Here is a 21,783-nt window from a genome sequence, read left to right as displayed (position 1 = left end):
CTCTGGAACGCCACTTCCGACCTGGCTAGCAGCTCCAGGACCCATTCTGCTCCGGAAACATGTGCGGGCGCACAAGTCAGATCCGTTGGTGGAACGGGTGCATATCCTTCACGCCAACCCGCAATATGCCTATGTTGAGTACCCCGATGGCCGACAGGACACGGTCTCCCAGCGAGATCTGGCACCCGCCGGAGCTACCCACACCCCCCCCAACGCCAATCACCACCTCCTCACTCCCGCCAGTACATCCCACAGCCACCCCCTTCCTGGGGGGTTCGGTTCTCCTCCCAGACCCGCCCAGGAGTAGGGACACAGGGGACAGCGCTACGCTCCCAGAGTCGACGGGACTCGAGCCAGCGCCATCACCACCACGCCCGAGACGATCGGAAAGGACGACCAGGGCGCCCATCCGGCTCATCGAATCACTTGAACTCTCAACGTTTTCAGTTATTGTGTCTTGTTATAGTTATGGCATCATGCCAACCCTGTTTGGCCCGTTGGCCTAGTTGAAGCGATAATTTTGTGTTTTGTTCAAAGTTACGGCACAGTACCAACTCTGTAAACCCCTACCACCATGCGAACCACCATCCCGCCGGGTATTTTTCAACAAGGGGTGAATGTGGTGGTATGTATTAGGGGTAATACGGTACACCACGTGTCGACAGGCTATTGATGGAGGGATGCCAGGTCCTGATAGGATCTGCCACCTACTGGACTCCACCCAGAAATGCCGGTATAAGAACCCAGTTTTTCTCTCCATTTCCCTCAGCAGCTGCATTCTGTAACCATGCTGCTGGGGATAAAGTTCTGCTTAATAAAGCCTTCAATTGACATTACCTCAACCTGCCTCGCGTCATATTGACGGTGCTACAGTGTGCTTCCTTTAACAGAATCGACAAATTCATCTACAGAAAACCAAGGTACAGCGAAAGATTGGTTCAGTCATATTGTGTTTGATATTTTCAAATAAATGTTTAAAATTAGCCTGGAAATTAAAACTTCAGACAATGTGGGAGCTGGTTTTTAAAAAAAAAAAACACAACTCTGATTAAAAGCAAATCTATATTCCAAAAGAACACATCATTCCAAGACATTTGAATTTGCATATTTGGACTTCAATCATGTACATTCTAATGCTGATGATCAGATACTTTGGCTCATGCATACCTACCAGAGTGCCGCACCAATCCACATGGTTCATATTTATTCATATGCAACACTAGCCAATAACATCAAAATGGAAGGTTTTGTTGAACTATTATTTATTGCATTATTATTCATTTATTAGTGAATTATTAATAATTTATTACTAAATCACAATCAACTTTGATAATCATTTTACCATTTATTACTAAATCATGTACTCAACTTTTTACTGTATAATCATTTTATTTGTATATATGAAATTATTTGACTGCATTATTAACATATTGTACAATTTATTAATACTGAATCAGTAGTATCAAATGTGATTAATTTATTAATTGTTATTCTTTAAGAATTATTTTTTAAAAAAAATATATATATATTTATTCAAGTTTTTCAATATTTTTACAAAACACTCCAAAAAGGAAAGAAACTATACATAAGAAAAATAAAAAGGGGGGCCATACATCATCCCCTCCAACAACTTAAACCACTAAACAATCTAACAAACTAAGGACAAAAATGGGGCAAACACCCCTTACAATAATAAAAACAAGCCAAACCCCCCCCCCCTCTGGGTTGCTGCTGCTCTTGACCTCCACCTAACGTTCCGCGAGAAAGTCTAGGAACAGTTGCCACCGCCTGGAGAATCCCTGCACAGACCCTCGCAAGACAAACTTTATCCTCTCCAACTTGATGAACCCTGCCATGTCATTAATCCAAGCCTCCACACGTGGGGGTTTCGCATCGTTCCACATTAGTAGGACCCTCCTCCGGGCTACCAAGGACGCAAAGGCCAGAACTCCGGCCTCTTTCGGCTCCTGTACTCCCGGCTCATCTGATACTCCGAATATTGCTATCCCCCAGCTCGGTTTAACCCGAGTGTCCAAGACTTTGGTTATAGCCTTTGCGAAGCCCCTCCAGAACCCCTCGAGCGCTGGGCACGCCCAGAACATATGGACGTGATTTGCTGGGTTCCCCGAGCACCTCACGCATCTGTCCTCCACTCCACAAATCTTGCACATCCTCGCCCGTCATCTGTGCCCTGTGAACCACTTTGAACTGGATCAGGCCAAGTCTGGCGCAAGACGAGGAGGAGTTAACCTTGCCCAGGGCCTCCGCCCACAAGCCCTCATCCAGTTCCTCGCCCAGCTCCTCCTCCCACTTGCCCTTCAGCTCCTCCACCGAGGCTTCCTCTGCCTCCTGCAATTCCTGACAGATCGTCAAGACCTTGCCCTCTCCCACCCATACACCCGAGGTCACCCTGTCCTGAATCCTCCGTGCGGGAAGCAGCGGAAATTCCTTACCTGCCTTCTCACAAGCGCCCTCACCTGCATGTACCTAAAAGCGTTTCCGGGGGTTAACCCAAATGTCTCCTCCAGCGCCCACAGGCTAGCAAAAGCCCCGTCGATAAATAGGTCCCCCATCCTTTTAATTCCCGCCCGATGCCAGCTTAGGAATCCGCCATCTATCCTGCCCGGTATGATTGGGGACCAAATTGAGGCCCCCACCTCACCCCTGTGCCGTCTCCACCGCCCCCAGATCCTCAGTGTCGCCGCCACCACCGGGCTCGTGGTGTACCGCGTCGGCGGTAGCGGCAAAGGTGCCATCACCAGCACTCCCAGGCTAGTGCCCAAGCATGATGCTGCCTCTAATCTTTTCCACGCCACCCCCTCTCCCTCCATTACCCATTTCTGAATCATTGCCACATTGGCTGCCCAGTAATAACTACACAGGTTAGCGCCAGCCCACCCCTGTCCCGACTACGCTCCAGAAACAGCCTCTTGACCCTCGGGGTCGTACTTGCCCATACAAACGCCATAATGCTCCTGCTTACTCGCTTAAAAAAGGCCTTGGGGATGAGGATCGGCAGGCACTGGAACACAAACAGGAACTTAGGGAGGACTGTCATCTTAATGGACTGCACCCTGCCCACCAGGGAGAGTGGCAACACGTCCCATCTCCTAAAGTCTTCCTCCATCTGGTCTACCAACCGCGCCAAATTAAGCTTATGCAGGGCCCCCAACTCCTGGCCACCTGGATACCCAAATATCGGAAACTCCTCTCCACCCTCTGAAGCGGCAGCTCCTCCAGCCCCCTTTCTTGGCCCCTCGCATGCACCACAAAGAACTCACTCTTCCCCACGTTAAGCTTATAGCCTGAGAAGTTGCCAAACTCCCTAAGGATCCGCATGACCTCTACCATCCCTTCCACTGGATCTGCGATGTACAAATGCAGGTCATCAGCATACAACGAGACCCGATGTTCCTCCCCTCCCCGGACCAACCCCCTCCAGTTTCTAGATTCCCTCAATGCCATGGCCAGTGGCTCAATTGCCAAAGCAAACAACAGAGGGGACATGGGGCACCCCTGTCTCGTCCCACGGTACAACCTAAAATATTCTGATCTCCGCCGGTTCGTAAATACGCTCGCCACCGGGGCCTGATATAACAATTTGACCCACCCTATGAACCCCTTCCCGAACCCAAACCTGCCAAGCACTTCCCATAGGTACTCCCACTCCACCCGATCAAAGGCCTTCTCCGCATCCATTGCCGCCACCACTTCTGCCTCCCCACCCTCTGAAGGCATCATAATCACATTCATAGAACATAGAACAATACAGCGCAGTACAGGCCCTTCGGCCCACGATGTTGCACCGAAACAAAAGCCATCTAACCTACACTATGCCATTATCATCCATATGTTTATCCAATAAACTTTTAAATGCCCTCAATGTTGGCGAGTTCACTACTGTAGCAGGTAGGGCATTCCACGGCCTCACTACTCTTTGCGTAAAGAACCTACCTCTGACCTCTGTCCTATATCTATTACCCCTCAGTTTAAAGTTATGTCCCCTCGTGCCAGCCATATCCATCCGCGGGAGAAGGCTCTCACTGTCCACCCTATCCAACCCCCTGATCATTTTGTATGCCTCTATTAAGTCTCCTCTTAACCTTCTTCTCTCCAACGAAAACAACCTCAAGTCCGTCAGCCTTTCCTCATAAGATTTTCCCTCCATACCAGGCAACATCCTGGTAAATCTCCTCTGCACCCGCTCCAAAGCCTCCACGTCCTTCCTATAATGCGGTGACCAGAACTGTACGCAATACTCCAAATGCGGCCGGACCAGAGTTCTGTACAGCTGCAACATGACCTCCCGACTCCGGAACTCAATCCCTCTACCAATAAAGGCCAACACTCCATAGGCCTTCTTCACAACCCTATCAACCTGGGTGGCAACTTTCAGGGATCTATGTACATGGACACCTAGATCCCTCTGCTCAGCCACACTTTCAAGAACTTTACCATTAGCCAAATATTCCGCATTCCTGTTATTCCTTCCAAAGTGAATCACCTCACACTTCTCTACATTAAACTCCATTTGCCACCTCTCAGCCCAGCTCTGCAGCTTATCTATATCCCTCTGTAACCTGCTACATCCTTCCACACTATCGACAACACCACCGACTTTAGTATCGTCTGCAAATTTACTCACCCACCCTTCTGCGCCTTCCTCTAGGTCATTGATAAAAATGACAAACAGCAACGGCCCCAGAACAGATCCTTGTGGTACTCCACTTGTGACTGTACTCCATTCTGAACCTTTCCCATCAACCACCACCCTCTGTCTTCTTTCAGCTAGCCAATTTCTGATCCACATCTCTAAATCACCCTCAATCCCCAGCCTCCGTATTTTTTGCAATAGCCTACCGTGGGGAACCTTATCAAACGCTTTGCTGAAATCCATATACACCACATCAACTGCTCTACCCTCGTCTACCTGTTCAGTCACCTTCTCAAAGAACTCAATAAGGTTTGTGAGGCATGACCTACCCTTCACAAAGCCATACTGACTATCCCTGATCATATTATTCCTATCTAGATGATTATAAATCTTGTCCCTTATAATCCCCTCCAAGACTTTACCCACTACAGACGTGAGGCTCACCGGTCTATAGTTGCCGGGGTTGTCTCTGCTCCCCTTTTTGAACAAAGGGACCACATTTGCTGTCCTCCAGTCCTCTGGCACTATTCCTGTAGCCAATGATGACATAAAAATCAAAGCCAAAGGTCCAGCAATCTCTTCCCTGGCCTCCCATAGAATCCTAGGATAAATCCCATCAGGTCCCGGGGACTTATCTATTTTCAGCCTGTCCAGAATTGCCAACACCTCTTCCCTACGTACCTCAATGCCATCTATTCTATTAGCCTGGGGCTCAGCATTCTACTCCACAACATTATCTTTTTCCTGAGTGAATACTGACGAAAAATATTCATTTAGTATCTCGCCTATCTCTTCAGACTCCACACACAATTTCCCATCCCTGTCCTTGACTGGTCCTACTCTTTCCCTAGTCATTCGCTTATTCCTGACATACCTATAGAAAGCTTTTGGGTTTTCCTTGATCCTTCCTGCCAAATACTTCTCATGTCCCCTCCTTGCTCGTCTTAGCTCTCTCTTTAGATCCTTCCTCGCTACCTTGTAACTATCCATCGCCCCAACCGAAACTTCACACTTCATCTTCTCATAGGCCTTCTTCTTCCTCTTAACAAGAGATTCCACTTCCTTGGTAAACCACGGTTCACTCGCTCGACGCCTTCCTCCCTGTCTGACCGGTACATACTTATCAAGAACACGCAGTAGCTGATCCTTGAACAAGCCCCACTTATCCAGTGTGCCCAACACTTGCAGCCTACTTCTCCACCTTATCCCCCTCAAGTCACGTCTAATGGCATCATAATTGCCCTTCCCCCAGCTATAACTCTTGCCCTGCGGTGTATACTTATCCCTTTCCATCATTAACGTAAACGTCACCGAATTGTGGTCACTGTCCCCAAAGTGCTCTCCTACCTCCAAATCCAACACCTGGCCTGGTTCATTACCCAAAACCAAATCCAACGTGGCCTCGCCTCTTGTTGGCCTGTCAACATATTGTTTCAGGAAACCCTCCTGCACACACTGTACAAAAAACGACCCATCTATTGTACTCGAACTATATATTTTCCAGTCAATATTTGGAAAGTTAAAGTCTCCCATAATAACTACCCTGTTACTTTCGCTCATATCCAGAATCATCTTCGCCATCCTTTCCTCTACATCCCTCGAACTATTAGGAGGCCTATAAAAAACTCCCAACAGGGTGACCTCTCCTTTCCTGTTTCTAACTTCAGCCAATACTACCTCGGAAGAAGAGTCCCCATCTAGCATCCTCTCCGCCACCGTAATACTGCTCTTGACTAGCAGCGCCACACCTCCCCCTCTTTTGCCTCCTTCTCTGAGCTTACTAAAACACCTAAACCCCGGAACCTGCAACATCCATTCCTGTCCCTGCTCTATCCATGTCTCCGAAATGGCCACAACATCGAAGTCCCAGGTACCAACCCACGCTGCCAGTTCCCCTACCTTGTTTCGTATACTCCTGGCATTGAAGTAGACACACTTCAAACCACCTACCTGAACGCTGGCCCCCTCCTGCGACGTCAAATCTGTGCTCCTGACCTCTATACTCTCATTCTCCCTTACCCTAAAACTACAATCCAGGTTCCCATGCCCCTGCTGCATTAGTTCAGGAGTCTCCGCACATTTGCATTTAACTGCCTGCCCTTCACGCACCCAGTCTGGTCCTCGTGTATCACTCCCAGGACACAATCCTCAATCCTTGTGGCTAGGACGTTTGCCAGCAACTTGGCATCTACATTAAGGAGCGAGATTGGCCTATACGAGCCACACTGCAGCGGGTCCTTGTCCCGCTTAAGAATCAGCGAGATCAGCGCCCGAGACATTGTCAGGGGGAGAATCCCTTCCTCCCTCGCCTCGTTGAAGGTTCTCACCAGCAGCGGACCCAGCAGATTCACAAAATTCCTGTAAAATTTGACCGGGAACCCATCAGGCCCCGGGGCCTTGCCCACCTACATGCTCCCCAACCCTGTAACCAGCTCCTCTATCCCAATCGGGGCCCCCAGGCCTTCCACTTGCCCCTCCTCCACTCTCGGGAACCTCAATTGGTCCAGGAACCGCCGCATCCTCTCACCCACCTCCGGGGGTTCTGACTTATACAGGTTCCCATAGAAATCCCTGAATACCTCATTTATTTTAGCCGAACTCCGCACCGTGTTCCCTCTGTCCCTGATTCCTCCAATTTCCCTCGCCTTCTCCCTCTTGTGTAGCTGATGCGCCAGCATCCAGCTCACCTTCTCCCCAATTCGTATACTGCCCCCTGCACCTTCCTCCACTGGGTCTCAGCTTTCCCTGTGGTCAACAAATCAAATTCCATTTGGAGGCTCCGTTGCTCCTTCAGGAGCCCCTCTTCAGGGGAATCCGCATACCTCCTATCCACTCTCAACATCTCTCCCACCAACCTCTCCGTCCTCTCTCTCTTCTCCCTGTGAGCCCTAACCACCGCTTTCAGAGCCTCCCAAACCACACCAACCGGCACTTCCCCATTATCATTGGCCTCTATGTATCTCTGAATGCACCCCTGGACCCGCCCACAAACCTCATCTGCCAACAGTCCCACGTCCAAGCGCTGGTCCCTTTCCTCCCCCAACTCCAACTCCACCCAGTGAGGGGCGTGGTCCGAAATAGCTACGGCCGAATATTCCGTTCCCTCCACTCTTGGTTCTTTAAGAATTGTAATAGTTATTGCCGAAATGATTGTAATGCAATGCTGATCCACTCTATTGGTTAAAACTGCAATGACAATATGAATGAGTTACTCTTTGCTATGAGTTACTCTATCCTATCGCATTAATAATATCTTTTATCTTATTGTGATAATATCTCACTTATCCTTTCGATCTATCAAAGGGCTGACTGTAGAAGCCCGCTGTTTCCTAATACATCTAATAGGTAAAAGTGATAGTTCGAAAGATAGCTATTTAGTATTGAACCCCTGGTCTAGTGAATCACTCATAATCTCAGGTCATTAAAAAAAACACACATTCAGCATTTCAAGAACAGAGCAGCAAATAGAAATTCCTATGCAGCTAGCAAAATACATTTGCAAGATAATATAAGCCAAGGACAAGGCAAGCATGTGATAAGAAAGCCGAATTGCATTCCTAGCGTATACAAGAATACATTTTAGGTTAATGTTGCCTATAAATGAGTGACAACTAACCCTCAAATCAAACTTATTTAATGTTAATCCAAACCAAGTAGGATTACATAGGGGTGTAATTAGATGGCTGAAGACAGATATGATACAGTATAACTGTGAAGTTTTGTTCGGCCATTTTTAGCTGGATCATTCTTATTCTCTCTCTCTCTCTCTCTCTCTCCGGAATCAATCTATACTTTGGACTTAACTATTCGCTGTCTTTCATATTTCACTTTCTGACTTGACTTTTGAAGTTATTGCGAGCTGTTTGCCTAAGCAAGAAAATAATTTCTGTGATTCTTTGAAAGTTTCAATTGTCGACAAATTGCCTTCTAAATGACTCTCAATTGTAATCAATAGAAGACAAATAAAACGATTCTTATTTGCACCTGAGAAGTTTTAACTTAAATTTCTATTGAGTTCTAGTAATCGCAAAGTGCTGTTAAAACCTCATGGTAGATCTAACAGTGGCTTGCTCGGCCATTTGTCTGGAGTCACATGTAGACCAGACAAGGTCAGCAGATTTGCTTCCCAAAAGGACATTAGTGAACCTGATAGGTTTTTATGATAAACGACGATGGTTTCATGGTTATCATTCGACTTTTCATTCCAGATATTTTATTGAGTTTAAATTCCATCATCTGCCGTGGTGGGACTCAAACCCGGGTCCCCAGATCATTATCCTGGGTGTCTGGATTACTTGTCCAGCGACATTACCACTATGCTACTGCTTCCCCTATAGCTACTGCTTCCCCTATAGCTTATGAAGTTGTTTGAAATTTGCTAAAGTTACTATTTGGTTCTTGAAGATAATTTAGCTTGTTGAAGTTTAATGTTTATAGGTGCTACTGCTCAAATCAGAAAGTTCTGCAAAAGAGAAAGAATAAAAGAACATTTACTCATCCAAGTTATAAGTGAAAAAGGAGGAGGCGGCAGACCAGCATAGATGCATTCAAGGCTACAAAGGGAAAAGGCTGCTAGAAAGAAAAATTAGTAACTTTGGGCAGCACGGTGGCACAGTGGTTAGCACTGCTGTCTCAGTGCCAGGGACCCGGGTTAAATTCTGGCCTTGGGTCACTGTCCATATTCTCCTCATGTCTGTGTGGGTTTCCTCCAGGTTCTCCTGTTTCCTACCACAATCCAAAGATGTGTGGGTTAAATTGCCCCTTAAGTGTCCAGGGGTATGCAGGTTAGACGACGGGGTTATGGGGATAGGGCGGGGTAGACATGGCCCAGAGTGTTCATTCAAAGGGTCACCGCGGGCTTGGTTGGCTGAATGGCCTCCTTCTGCATTGTAGGGATTCTATGATTTTTTGAAACATTTATTTATTTCTAAAACATTTTTCCAATTAAGGAACAATTTAGCATGGCCAATCCACCTACCCTGCACATCTTTGGGTGGTGGGGGTGAGTCCCACGTAGGCACGGGGAGAATGTGCAAACTCCACACAGACTGTGACCCGGGGCCGGGATCAAACCTGGGTCCTCGGCACTGTGAGGCAGAAGTGCTAACGCCTGCACCATCATGCCACCCAATACTACAATTCTAATGTGGACACAAAATTGGGACACATTTGTAAACACGGAAAAATTATTCCAGAGGTGGCACACATTGCCTCCAAATGATTGCTTGCTTAAGAGAAATAGCCACTAATAAATAAGCTTGTGGTATGAAATACACATGTAAAAGTTTATTTTGAATGTGACGAATTCATGGAAGGTCAACAGCATTAAAATATAAATCAAGTTATTCATGTTCACTGAGAAATTATTGCAACAGAAATTTGCTCCCTGATGCATCATCATTTTTTAACAAGAAGCTTAGTGTTTTATGCTATTTCTAGTACAAGCAGGTTTACACAGATACCACTGGAAACATTGACGAGACAACCTTGAACCTTGTATCGCCCCTCTTTATTTTTAATTCTGGACATACAGGGGTCAGGAATCTGCAGAATCTAGAGACACAGGAAATAGAATGAAGTGGCATTCGGTCCTTCGTGCCTGCTCCATCATTCAATATGATCATGGCTGATCCTCTATCTCAACTCCATACTCCAGTGCACTCCCTATACCCCTTATGCCTCCAATATATGCCACCTTTGCTAGGAGCATACTGTAAGGCTGCAAGTTAGTGCAATCCATAGATAGATGGAATCTTGGCTTTACATTGAGAATCCTGGAAAAGCCTGTTGAACATGTAGCCTCAGTCTCTCCCATGCAAGGTCATCAGCATCGAATAGGTTTTGGGGTGAAGAATCCCTACATTACCAACGTGTTCCCATTTTAACACAACATGACACCAAATTACAGCAAAAAATGAAACATCAATAAAGCAAATAGCGTCATTCAGTATGTAAGAATTGCGGTGGCAGTCATGGAGTGAGTGATCACATCGCAGGACGGCTCCAGCTTGAAAGCGGCGCTTTTGGCTCTTTTCAACCGTGTATTCGGAAGAATCGGCAGAAACGTGGAGTGGAAAGTGTAAGAGCAGAAGTTCTCCCCTGGATTGGCATGTTTACTGGCTATCAGATCCGACTGAAGACAATGAAAGGCCTGGCTAAGGAGTTGGAGGGGACATGTGGCACAGCGCCAATTGTGAAACTGGCAGAGGATGAAGGGTCGGCGGAGGTGGGAAAGCCCCAGTTGCAGCAATTGATGAGCTTCATCAAGGAGGAATTAACAGCAGAAGGAGATGTACAGTGACTGGTCGAAGGCAATTGAGGGAGCAGTGGCACCTCTTTGTGGGGCTCTGGATTGGGTGGAAAGGTGCCTCGAAGTGCAAGGGGCAACGATCAGGGAGGTGGAAGAGGTGGTGTCTGACCAAAGGGATCATTTGTGTCCTTGGAGGCGGAGGTGGGGATCCGGGGGAGATCTATGCAAGTCGCTGTAGTCAAAGGTGGAGGAGCAAGATTACAGGTCCAGATGACAACATTTGCGGATTGTGGGGCTGCCGGAAGGTGTGGAGGGAATGGGCGTCACAGGGAAGGGGTGACAGTGTTAGCGGAGGAGGTTTAGGGGGATCTCAAGAGGTGGGATGCATTGCACTTGGCATTGGCAGAGACGGTGCAGGTGGTAAAGATGAATGTGCTGCCAAGTTTCCTGTTTGTCTTTCAGACCCTCCCGATCTTTCTTGTCATGCACTATATGAACTGCACGCAGAAAAATACTTTTCACTGTACCTCGGTACACGTGACAATAAACAAATACAAATCCAACACCTTCTCAGCAGCCCCTCTTCTCTTTCCTCCTTTTGGTCCAATTGCCAGTGCATGTGAAGCAGAGTCACTAGCCTGAAGTAAGGAAACTGTACAACAGGCAGACAGGAACAGAAATAAAACTTGAAGATGCCACTCACCTTGCCCATGACCTCCCAGTTTGTCATCAGATCCCAGGCACCATCAGTTTCTGCCAACCTCTTCCTGCATCAAACTGAAATGCAAATATCCCAGGCCCATATGGCACTCACAGCCCAAAAGTGTTTTTAAATTAAATACTTAATACACTGTCCGCCCTGAGATATTTGGTAGAATTGATCCTGTGGTCCAGTACTGTTCTATCAGTGCCTCCAGATCTAGACTTCTCTACTGCACAGTCATCCGTTGCTGCTTGGAATTGGAGAAGCTCGTGACCCCAAATGTGATGCTTGTGACCCCATCCGGGGACGCAGCCCACGGTTTGGGAATAATAATAATAATTTTTATTAGTGTCACAAGTAGGCTTACATTAACACTGCAACGCACTTACTGTGAAAATCCTCTCGTCGCCACACTCACGGCGCCTGTTCGGGTACACGGAGCAAGAATTCAAAATGCCCAATTCACCTAACAATCTCGTCTTTCGGTACTTGTGGGAGGAAACCGGAACGCCCGGAGGAAACCCTCGCAGACACGGGGAGAATGTGCAGACTCCGCACAGACAGTGACCCAAGCCGGGAATTGAACCCAGGTCCCTGGCACTGTGAAGCAACAATGCTAACCACCGTGCTACTGTGACAGAACAGCTGTTAAGCAGAGACATGCCTGGCACTGAAGAAAACTTGAATGTGTGGCTACATATACTTTATTTCAAAGGGTGGGGGTGTGGAAGGGAAAGAGGAAAGTCACAATAACTCCATCATAAAACCAACAACTTCCACCATAAATTGTCAAGTTTGGTCAGGTCAACAGCAGAACGGTAAGGCAGAATATCCTAAGGCTCATCAACCTGAAATGTCAACTTTGATTCTTTCTCGCCATGGAGGCTGCCAGGCTTGCAGAGTATTTCCACCATTTTCTGTTTTTCTTATGTGTACAGGTTGCTCACATTGCACCTTCCTTAACAGTTAACTTGTTGGAAAGCCTCAATCTCTTGCTATGCTGTGCAGAAATAAAAAATGAGGAACATTGATACCCATGTGATTTTATTTTCCTTCCTGTGAGATAGGGACTGGTTTGTGCTCTGCAACTGTCACATCCACCATGATACCAGTAAATTGTAAGTGAGAAGTTAAGTAAGCGGATCCATATATTATCAATCTGGAGCACACAACAATGGAACATAATGGGCGAGATCTTCCGGATGTTCATGCCAGCGGGATCATCTGGTCCTGCCAATGGTGCACCCTCGCCATGGGTTTCCCAGCAGTATAGGGTGGATTCAATGAGAAATCCTATTGAAGATCTCACTGCCAGCCAACAGTGAGCAGCCTCCGCTGCCGAGAAACAAGCCATGGGGGGCCAGAGAATCTTACCCAATGTGTAAAGCCACAGTAGGTTCAAAATAACTAGGACATTTTCGTAAAAGTATGTAATTTTTAAGCATACCTGCTCGAGAAGGGCAGCAAATTGGAGAATTGCTGTAGGCATTCAGAAAAACAGCACCATTCTTTTTCATAAAGTTTATGCTTGGAAGTTTAATTGTTTGGTTCTGTGGCCCAAATGTCAAACGTCCATCCTATTAAAAAAATTAGAAAAATTATTAATGTATCAGGTTATTAGAATTTCGAATCCTCTTATAAGAAAATGTTGATTCAAAAACAATTAAACTCCAAATAGAGCATAAATGTTGCAATTATGCCGAACAGTTACTTGGCCGTTACTTACAGAACTTGTAAGAAGTCTTACAACACCAGGTTAAAGTCCAACAGGTTTATTTGGAATCATGAGCTTTCGGAGCGTAGCTCCTTCGAGCTGCGTTCTGAAAGCTCATGATTCTAAATAAACCTGTTCGACTTTAACCTGGTGATGTAAGACTTCTTACTGTGTCCACCCAAGTCCAACACCGGCATCTGCACATGATTACAGACCTTGAACATTGCAAAAGGGGAAGACATGTTGCCTAAGCTTTTCACCTTGCACTCATCAGGACAAATGCAAGAACATCAAATTTAAAAAGAGAACAATTTATATTAAGGAAAAAATGGGTGCGGATTGGTCAATCTGATTGGGCTGAAGCAATGGCATGGAGAAAACAACTGGGAACTGTACGTTCCTCATCAGAGACAGACTTGCACTTCTGGGGTGCTCGCCTTTGCTCTCCTTTGTGGTTGGCGACCTAACATGGGGGTGCAAGCCTGTGAAGCCTTCAGTGAAGTGAGGAGGTGGTGCTGGCGAGCAGACGTCAAGGGGAGCAGTGGTCTAACTCTCGACCCCAGACCAGGGCTGAACATGGCGGACAACCAACCGATTGACCAATCAAAGAACAGAGGCCGCCAGATAAAACCAACAGCCAGCCAGAAGCACACCTGGGGTTATCGTAGCTTGAGCCCTGGCCACCTGACCGAAAGGTGAGCAGTCAGGAAGTCTGAAGGCCAAGCAAGCGCCAGCATTGTGGTTTTTGGGGGCAACTCAACCAGAGCCAAAAGCCAGGGATGAGAGACAAAATGCTCTCCTTTGTGAGTTTCCTACTGGCTAATTCACCTGGCCTCTGCTCTCGCCCTTGCTGTTCTTCCGAGCCCTGGACTCTGGCCTGGCCTCTGCTCACTTGCCGTTAACGGTCTGGTTGCTGGCAAGCCCTTTCACTCTCAGCCCGGCCTTTGGCTCTGGTTGAGTTGCCCCGCTCCCCGAAAACCACAATGCTGGCGCTTGCCTGGCCTTCACACTTCCTGACTGCTCACCTCTCGGTCAGGTGGTTTTATCTGGACTGGCCTCTGTTCTTTGTTTGGTTGCCCGTCCTTCTCAGTCCTGGTCTGGGGGTTGAGAGTTGCTCCCCTTGATGTCTGCTCGCCAGCACCACCTTCTCACTTCCTATTAACAATAGCTATTGAATTTTTACAGTAAATCTGTCTGCTGAGCAATCCTGTACTTTATCTTCAGATAAACTGAACTTATGTTTAGTTTACTAGTCCTGTGAGTCCAAAGATGTGCAGGTTAGGTGGATTGGCCTTGCTAAAATTGCCCTTAGTGTCCAACATTGCCCTTAGTGTTGGGTGGGGTTACTGGGTTATGGGGATAGGGTGGAGGTGTTGACCTTGGGTAGGGTGCTCTTTCCAAGAGCCGGTGCAGACTCGATGGGCTGAATGGCCTCCTTCTGCACTGTAAATTCTATGAAATTGGTAAATTTCTATTAAGCAAACATAGAAAAGAATAATGACAGAGTGAAGAATGTGGGCTAAGACACTGGGCACACTACCTAGTATTCAAATTATACATTGGGTTCTTTTACATCTTCTTGGGATGATAGGTAGAGCCTCGTTTGATGAATGATTCAAAATATGCCTTGTTTGACTAGTTCAAACCCACGTCCCTGTGATTTGCTCTTATAATTTATACAAATTGGAATTGTAGATACACCTTTTTCCATTCCATTAAATATATAATGCGACAAAGGAAAATTTTCAAATACTTCCTTACGAGCCAGAATCCCAAACTCTAAACCTTCGATACAATTTTAACATAGTCTCATGATTCTTCTTTTTAATGTCTCTTAGGTTATTTCTAGATGGAGGCACAATTCCCAACTTGAAATTTGATCAGAAGACTGAACAGTTTGATTCCAATATCTTCTGACTCTACTGGTTTCACTACATAGTTCAACATTTGTTATTTGAAAATGAAATGAATGAAAAATGAAAATTGCTTATTGTCACAAGTAGGCTTCAATGAAGTTACTGTGAAAAGCCCCTAGTCGCCACATTCCGCCGCCTGTTCGGGGAGACTGTTACGGGAATTGAACTGTGCTGCTGGCCTGCCTTGGTCTGCTTTCAAAGCCAGTGATTTAGCCCTGTGCTAAACAGCCCCTATAAATTTAGAGTACCCAATTAATTTTTCCAGTTGTTTTTAAGGATTTTAGTGTGGCCAATCCACTTGGCCTGTACATCTTTGGGTTATGGGGGCGAAACCCACGCAAACACTGGGAGAATGTGCAAACTCCACACGGACAGTGACCCAGAGCCGGGATCGAACCTGGGATCTCGGCGCCGTGAGGCAACAGGGCTAACCCTCAGCGCCACCTTGCTGCAGTTTTGTGGTATTTGCGGTTTTGTGCTAGCTGGTGGAATCCCAGAGATTCCCAGATGTCAGCGAAAACAGCGCAGGAGAAGAGAGCCGGGAGATTTAAAAAGCGCAGGAGGAGAGAGCTGGGACAGCGAAAACAGCGCCGGAGGAGAGAGCCGGGAGATTTAAAAAGCGCGGGAGGAGAGAGCCGGGACAGCGAAAACAGCGCGGGAGGAGAGAGCCGGGAGATTTTAAAAGCGCAGGAGGAGAGAGCCGGGACAGCGAAAACAGCGCCGGAGGAGAGAGCCTGGAGATTTAAAAAGCGTGGGAGGAGAGAGCCGGCACAGCGAAAATAGCGCGGGAGGAGAGAGCCGGGAGATTTAAAAAGCGCGGGAGGAGAGAGCCGGGACAGCGAAAACAGCGCCGGAGGAGAGAGCCGGGAGATTTAAAAAGCGCGGGTGGAGACAGCCGGGACAGCGAAAACAGCGCCGGAGGAGAGAGCCGGGAGATTTAAAAAGTGCGGGAGGAGAGAGCCGGGAGAGCGAAAACAGCGCGGGAGGAGAGAGCCGGGAGATTTAAAAAGCGCGGGAGGAGAGAGCCGAGACAGTGCTGGGAGAGGTGAGTGCACAAAAGGTGTGGCAGGAGTGTCTTTAGTCATGGAGTGCTGATTGGAACAGAGTGCATCTGAGTTTAGGTGAGTGACTGAGTTTGGGTGAGTGGCGAGAGAGGGCTGTGTTTTTGTTGGTGTTCGGGTTTATCCTTGAGGTTCACTCAAGAAATTTTTTTTTAAAAATATTTAAATTAATTAACTAGTTGAATATGGCTGGACAGGTGATGTGCTGTTGCTGTATGATGATGGAACTGGTGGATCCCATTGAGACCGTCAGTGACCACATCTGCAGCAAGTGTTGGCTGCTCGAGGAACTTCGGCTCAGAATTGATGAGCTGGAGACCGAGCTGCACACACTGCGGCACATCAGGGAGGGGGAACATTACCTGGACGCTTTGTTTCAGGAGGCAGTCACACACGGTAGAATAAGTACTGTTAATTCGGACAGTGGTCACGGACAGAGTGGTGTGACTGCAAGGGAGGCAGGTAGGGGGATCCTGAGTTTAGGAGTTGAGGAGCCTCAGCCCTTGACCAACAGGTACGAGGTACTTGCTCCCTGTGTGGATGAGGAAGAGGGCTGTAGGGAGGATGCGTTGACTGACCACTGCACCGTGATACAGGAAGCCATTCAAGAGGGGGGAGCAAAAAGACAAGTGGTAGTTGTAGGGGATTCTATAATTAGGGGGATTGATGGCATCCTTTGTAAGCCAGATCGAGAGTCCCGCATGGTATGGTGCCTGCCCGGTACCAGGGTGAGGGACATCTCTGATCGGCTTGAAAGGATTTTGGAGAGGGAGGAGGAGGATCCAGTTGTTGTGGTCCACGTTGGGACTAACAACATAGGTAAGACTAGGAAAGAGGACCTATTTGGGGATTATCAAACACTAGGGACTAAATTAAAGAACACGTTCTCCAGGGTTATAATCTCTGGATTACTACCCGAGCCACGTGCCAATTGGCATAGGGTTGAGAAAATTAGAGAAGTTAACACGTGGCTAAAGGAGTGGTGCGGGAAAGAGGGATTCCATTTCATGGGGCATTGGCATCAGTACTGGAACAGGAGGGACCTGTACCGTTGGGACGGTCTTCACCTGAACCATTCTGGTACCAGTGTTCTAGCGAATAGGATAAATAGGTTGGTCACAAGGACTTTAAACTAGCAAGTTGGGGGGGGGGGGGAAGGGAAATGTAAAGCTATGGACAGTATAATGGTTAATGGAGATCAAGGCAGCAGGTTACGTGACAGGTTATTATGTAGAGATATGGGTTCAAAGACAAGGACAATTAGGAGAAAGGGTAAGAAGAAAAATAAATTGCGAAAAGTTACTGATCAAGGTGTTAGGATTCATAACAAAGACATAAAAAACAGCATTAAGTGTACTTTACCTGAATGCTCGTAGTATACGAAATAAGGTAAATGAGTTGATGGCGCAAATCATCGTGAATGACTATGATTTAGTGGCCATTACTGAAACATGGTTAAACGATGGTCATGACTGGGAGTTAAATATCCAAGGGTATCAGACGATACGAAAGGATAGGATGGACGGTAAGGGCAGTGGTGTAGCTTTGTTGTTTAAGGATGGCATCCGGGCAATAGTAAGGGATGATATTGGTGCTATGGAGGACAAGGTTGAATCAATTTGGGTGGAAATCAGGAATAGTAAGGTGAAAAGGTCAATGATAGGAGTAGTCTATAGGCCACCAAATAGTAACAGGATGGTAGGGCAGGCAATAAGCAAAGAAATAACGGATGCATGTAGAAATGGTACAGCGGTTATCAAGGGAGATTTTAATCTGCATATCGATTGGTTTAACCAGGTTGGTAAAGGCAGCCTTGAGGAGGAGTTTATAGAATGTGCCCGGGATAATTTCCTGGAACAGTATGTAATGGAACCTACAAGGGAACAAGCGGTCCTAGATCTGGTCCTGTGTAATGAGGCAGGATTGATTAATGATCTCATAGTTCGGGATCCTCTTGGAAGGAGCGACCACAATATGTTGGAATTTAAAATACAGTTGGAGGATGACAAGGTAAAATCAAACACTAGTTTTTTGTGCTTAAACAAAGGCGATTACAATGGGAGGAGAGAAGAACTAGCGAAGGTAGACTGGGAGCAAAGACTTCATGGTGAAGCAGTTGAGGAACAGTGGAGAACCTTCTGAGCGATCTTTCACAGTGTTCAGAAAAGGTTCATACCGACAAAAAAGAAAGATGGTAGAAAGGGGAAAAATCGACCGTGGATATCTAAGGAGGTGAGGGAGAGTATCAAATTGAAGGAAAAAACATACAAAGTGGCAAAAATTAGTGGGAGACGAGAGGACTGGGAAGTCTTTAGAGGACAACAGAAAGCTACTAAAAAAGCCATAAAGAAGAGTAAGGTAGACTATGAAAGTAAACTGGCTCAGAACATAAAAGCAGATAGTAAAAGCTTCTACAAATATATAAGACAAAAAAGAGTGGCTAAGGTAAATATTGGTCTTTTGGAAGATGAGAAGGGAGATTTAATAATAGGAGACGGGGAAATGGCTGAGGAGCTGAACAAGTTTTTTGGGTCAGTCTTCACAGTGGAGGACACAAATAACATGCCAGTGACTGATGGAAATAAAGATATGATAGGTGAGGACCTTGAGATGATTGTAATCACTAAAGAGGCAGTATTGGGCAAGCTAATGGGGCTAAAGGTAGACAAATCTCCTGGCCCTGATGGGATGCATCCCAGAGTGTTAAAAGAGATGGCTAGGGAAATTGTAAACGCACTAGTGATAATTTATCAAAATTCACTAGACTCTGGGGTGGTCCCAGAGGATTGGAAAGTAGCAAACGTGACACCACTGTTTAAAAAAGGAGGTCGGCAGAAAGCGGGTAATTATAGGCCTGTAAGCTTAACTTCGGTTGTAGGGAAAATGCTGGAATCTATCATTAAGGAGGAAATGGCGGGGCACCTGGAGGGAAATTGTCCCATTGGGCAGACGCAGCATGGGTTCACAAAGGGTAGGTCGTGTCTGACTAATTTGGTAGAATTTTTTGAGGACGTTGGAGCCAATGGATGTGGTATATCTGGATTTCCAGAAAGCTTTTGACAAGGTGCCACACAAAAGGTTGCTGCATAAACTAAAGATGCATGGCATTGAGGGTAAAGTGGTAGCATGGGTAGAGGATTGGTTAACTAACAGAAAGCAGAGAGTGGGGATAAATGGGTGTTTCTCTGGTTGGCAACCTGTAACTAGTGGGGTCCCTCAAGGATCAGTGTTGGGCCCGCAGTTGTTCACAATTTAAATAGACGATTTGGAGTTGGGGACCAAGTGCAATGTGTCAAAGTTTGCAGATGACACTAAGATGAGTGGTAAAGCAAAAAGTGCAGAGGATACCGGAAGTCTGCAGAAGGATTTGGATAGGTTAGGTGAATGGGCTAGGGTCTGGCAGATGGAATTCAATGTTGCCAAGTGAGAGGCTATCCATTTTGGGAGGAATAACAGCAGAATGGATTAATTATTTAAACGGTAAGATGTTAAAGCATGCTGCTGTGCAGAGGGACCTGGGTGTGCTGGTGCACGAGTCGCAAAAAGTTGGTGTGCAGGTGCAACAGGTGATTAAGAAGGCTAATCGAGTTTTGTCTTTCATTGCTCGAGGGATGGAGGTTATGCTGCAATTGTATAGGGTGTTGGTGAGGCCGCATCTGGAGTATTGTGTTCAGTTTTGGTCTCCTTACCTGAGAAAGGACATATTGGCGCTGGAGGGAGTGCAGAGGAGATTCACTAGGTCGATCCCAGAGTTGACGGGATTAGATTATGACGAGAGGTTGAGTAGACTGGGACTGTACTCATTGGAGTTTAGAAGGATGCGGGGGGATCTTATTGAGACATATAAAATTATGAAGGGAATAGATAGGATAGATGCGGGCAGGTAGTTTCCACTGGTCGGGGTAAGCAGAACTAGGGGGCATAGCCTCAAAATAAGGGGAGGTAGATTTAGGACGGAGTGTAGGAGGAACTTCTTCACCCAAAGGGTTGTGAATCTCTGGAATTCCTTGCCCAGTGAAGCAGTTGAGGCTCCTTCTTTAAACGTTTTTAAGAAAAAGATAGCTGCCTTTCTAAAGAATAAAGGGATTCGGGGATATGGTGTATGGGCCGGAGAGTGGAGCTGAGTCCACAAAGATCAGCCATGATCTCATTAAATGGCGGAGCAGGCTCGAGGGGCCAGATGGCCTACTCCTGTTCCTAGTTCTTATGTTATTTCAATATACATACAAAAAAGGAGCAGAAGTAGGTCATTCGGCCCTCCAGCCTGCTCCACCATTCAAGGGGCTGCACGGTAGCACAGTGGTTAGCACTGACGCTTCACAGCGCCAGGGTCCAAGGTTCGATTCCCGGCTTGGGTCACTGTCTGTGCAGAGTCTGCACGTTCTCTGCGTGGGTTTTCTCCAGGTGCTCCGGTTTCCTCCCACACGCCCCGAAAGACGTGCTGTTAGGTAATTTGGACATTCTGAATTCTCCCTCCGTGTACCCGAACAGACTCCGGAAAGTGGCGACTGGGGGCTTTTCACAGTAACTTCATTGCAGTGTCAATGTAAGCCTACTTGTGACAATAAAGATTATTATTAAATAAGATCATGGTTGACCTATTTACATTTATAATTCCATACCCTCAACTATCACCGATAACCTTTGAGCTCCTTACTCAATAAGAATCTGTCTACTTACATCTTACAGATATTCAATGATCCTGCCTCCACTGCCTTCTCAGTGTGACCAAAGTCACACAACCCTTAAGAAAATAATCTCATCTCTGTCCTAAAAGGGTACCCCAATGTTAGAATAGTAACCCCTAGTTCTGGACTCACCCACAGGAGTAAACATCACTTCCACATCCACTTTGCCAAGATTGTTCAGGGTCTTGTATAATTATGTCACCCATGGAGCTTGTGTTTGGTTCATTATTCCTTTTTATGTGCAGTAATTTATACCCGGCTACCTCTGCTCTGCCTATTCATTTCTCCAACTTGTACTGTAATTTCTAAATTACCTCCTTCATCTGGCCCAATCTAAATTAGCATGATCTACAAATTTCACTAATTTTAATCGTTTTTCAGAATACGATATTAGTTAGATACAGAGGTGGTCCCAACATAGTACTGGTGTAGCCTATTCAGTACTTCCTCTCTACTTCTGACAGGATAAAACAAATTTGCATTTTTACAGTACCTTTCATGGTTTCACAACATCCCACAACACTTCATGATCAATTACATTTTTTTGAGATAGATATTGTAGGAACTGGATGCGAGTGTGACAGTCAATTTGCCAATGGTAAGGTCCCACAAACATCAGCATGGTGGCACAGTGGTTAGCACTGTTGCCTCACAGTGCCAGGGGCCCGGGTTCAATTCCAGCCTTGGGGTGACTGCCTGTGTGGAATTTGCACTCTCTCTCCATGTCTGCGTGGGTTTGCCATGCAGAAACTAGCCAAGGCTACTTCAGCAGCACCTTCCAAACTCAACCTCCATCA

General features: G+C 46.5%; 1 protein-coding gene across 1 annotated transcript in view; it reads right to left on the bottom strand.

Moving 5' to 3' along the window:
- The window catches only part of arsk (arylsulfatase family, member K), a 118,305-nt gene that overhangs the window by 95,367 nt on the left and 1,155 nt on the right, over positions 1–21,783 (bottom strand). The window contains exon 2 of the mRNA XM_072516315.1: positions 13,055–13,184. Within this exon, the coding sequence (XP_072372416.1) occupies positions 13,055–13,184 (130 nt within the window). The remainder of the gene's footprint in view (positions 1–13,054; positions 13,185–21,783) is intronic.

This window comes from Scyliorhinus torazame, chromosome 9, assembly GCF_047496885.1.
Source record: "Scyliorhinus torazame isolate Kashiwa2021f chromosome 9, sScyTor2.1, whole genome shotgun sequence".
Classification (NCBI taxonomy): Eukaryota; Metazoa; Chordata; class Chondrichthyes; order Carcharhiniformes; family Scyliorhinidae; genus Scyliorhinus; species Scyliorhinus torazame.
The sequence above is the reverse complement of the archived record's forward strand: the minus strand, read 5'-3'. Positions and strand labels throughout refer to the sequence as shown.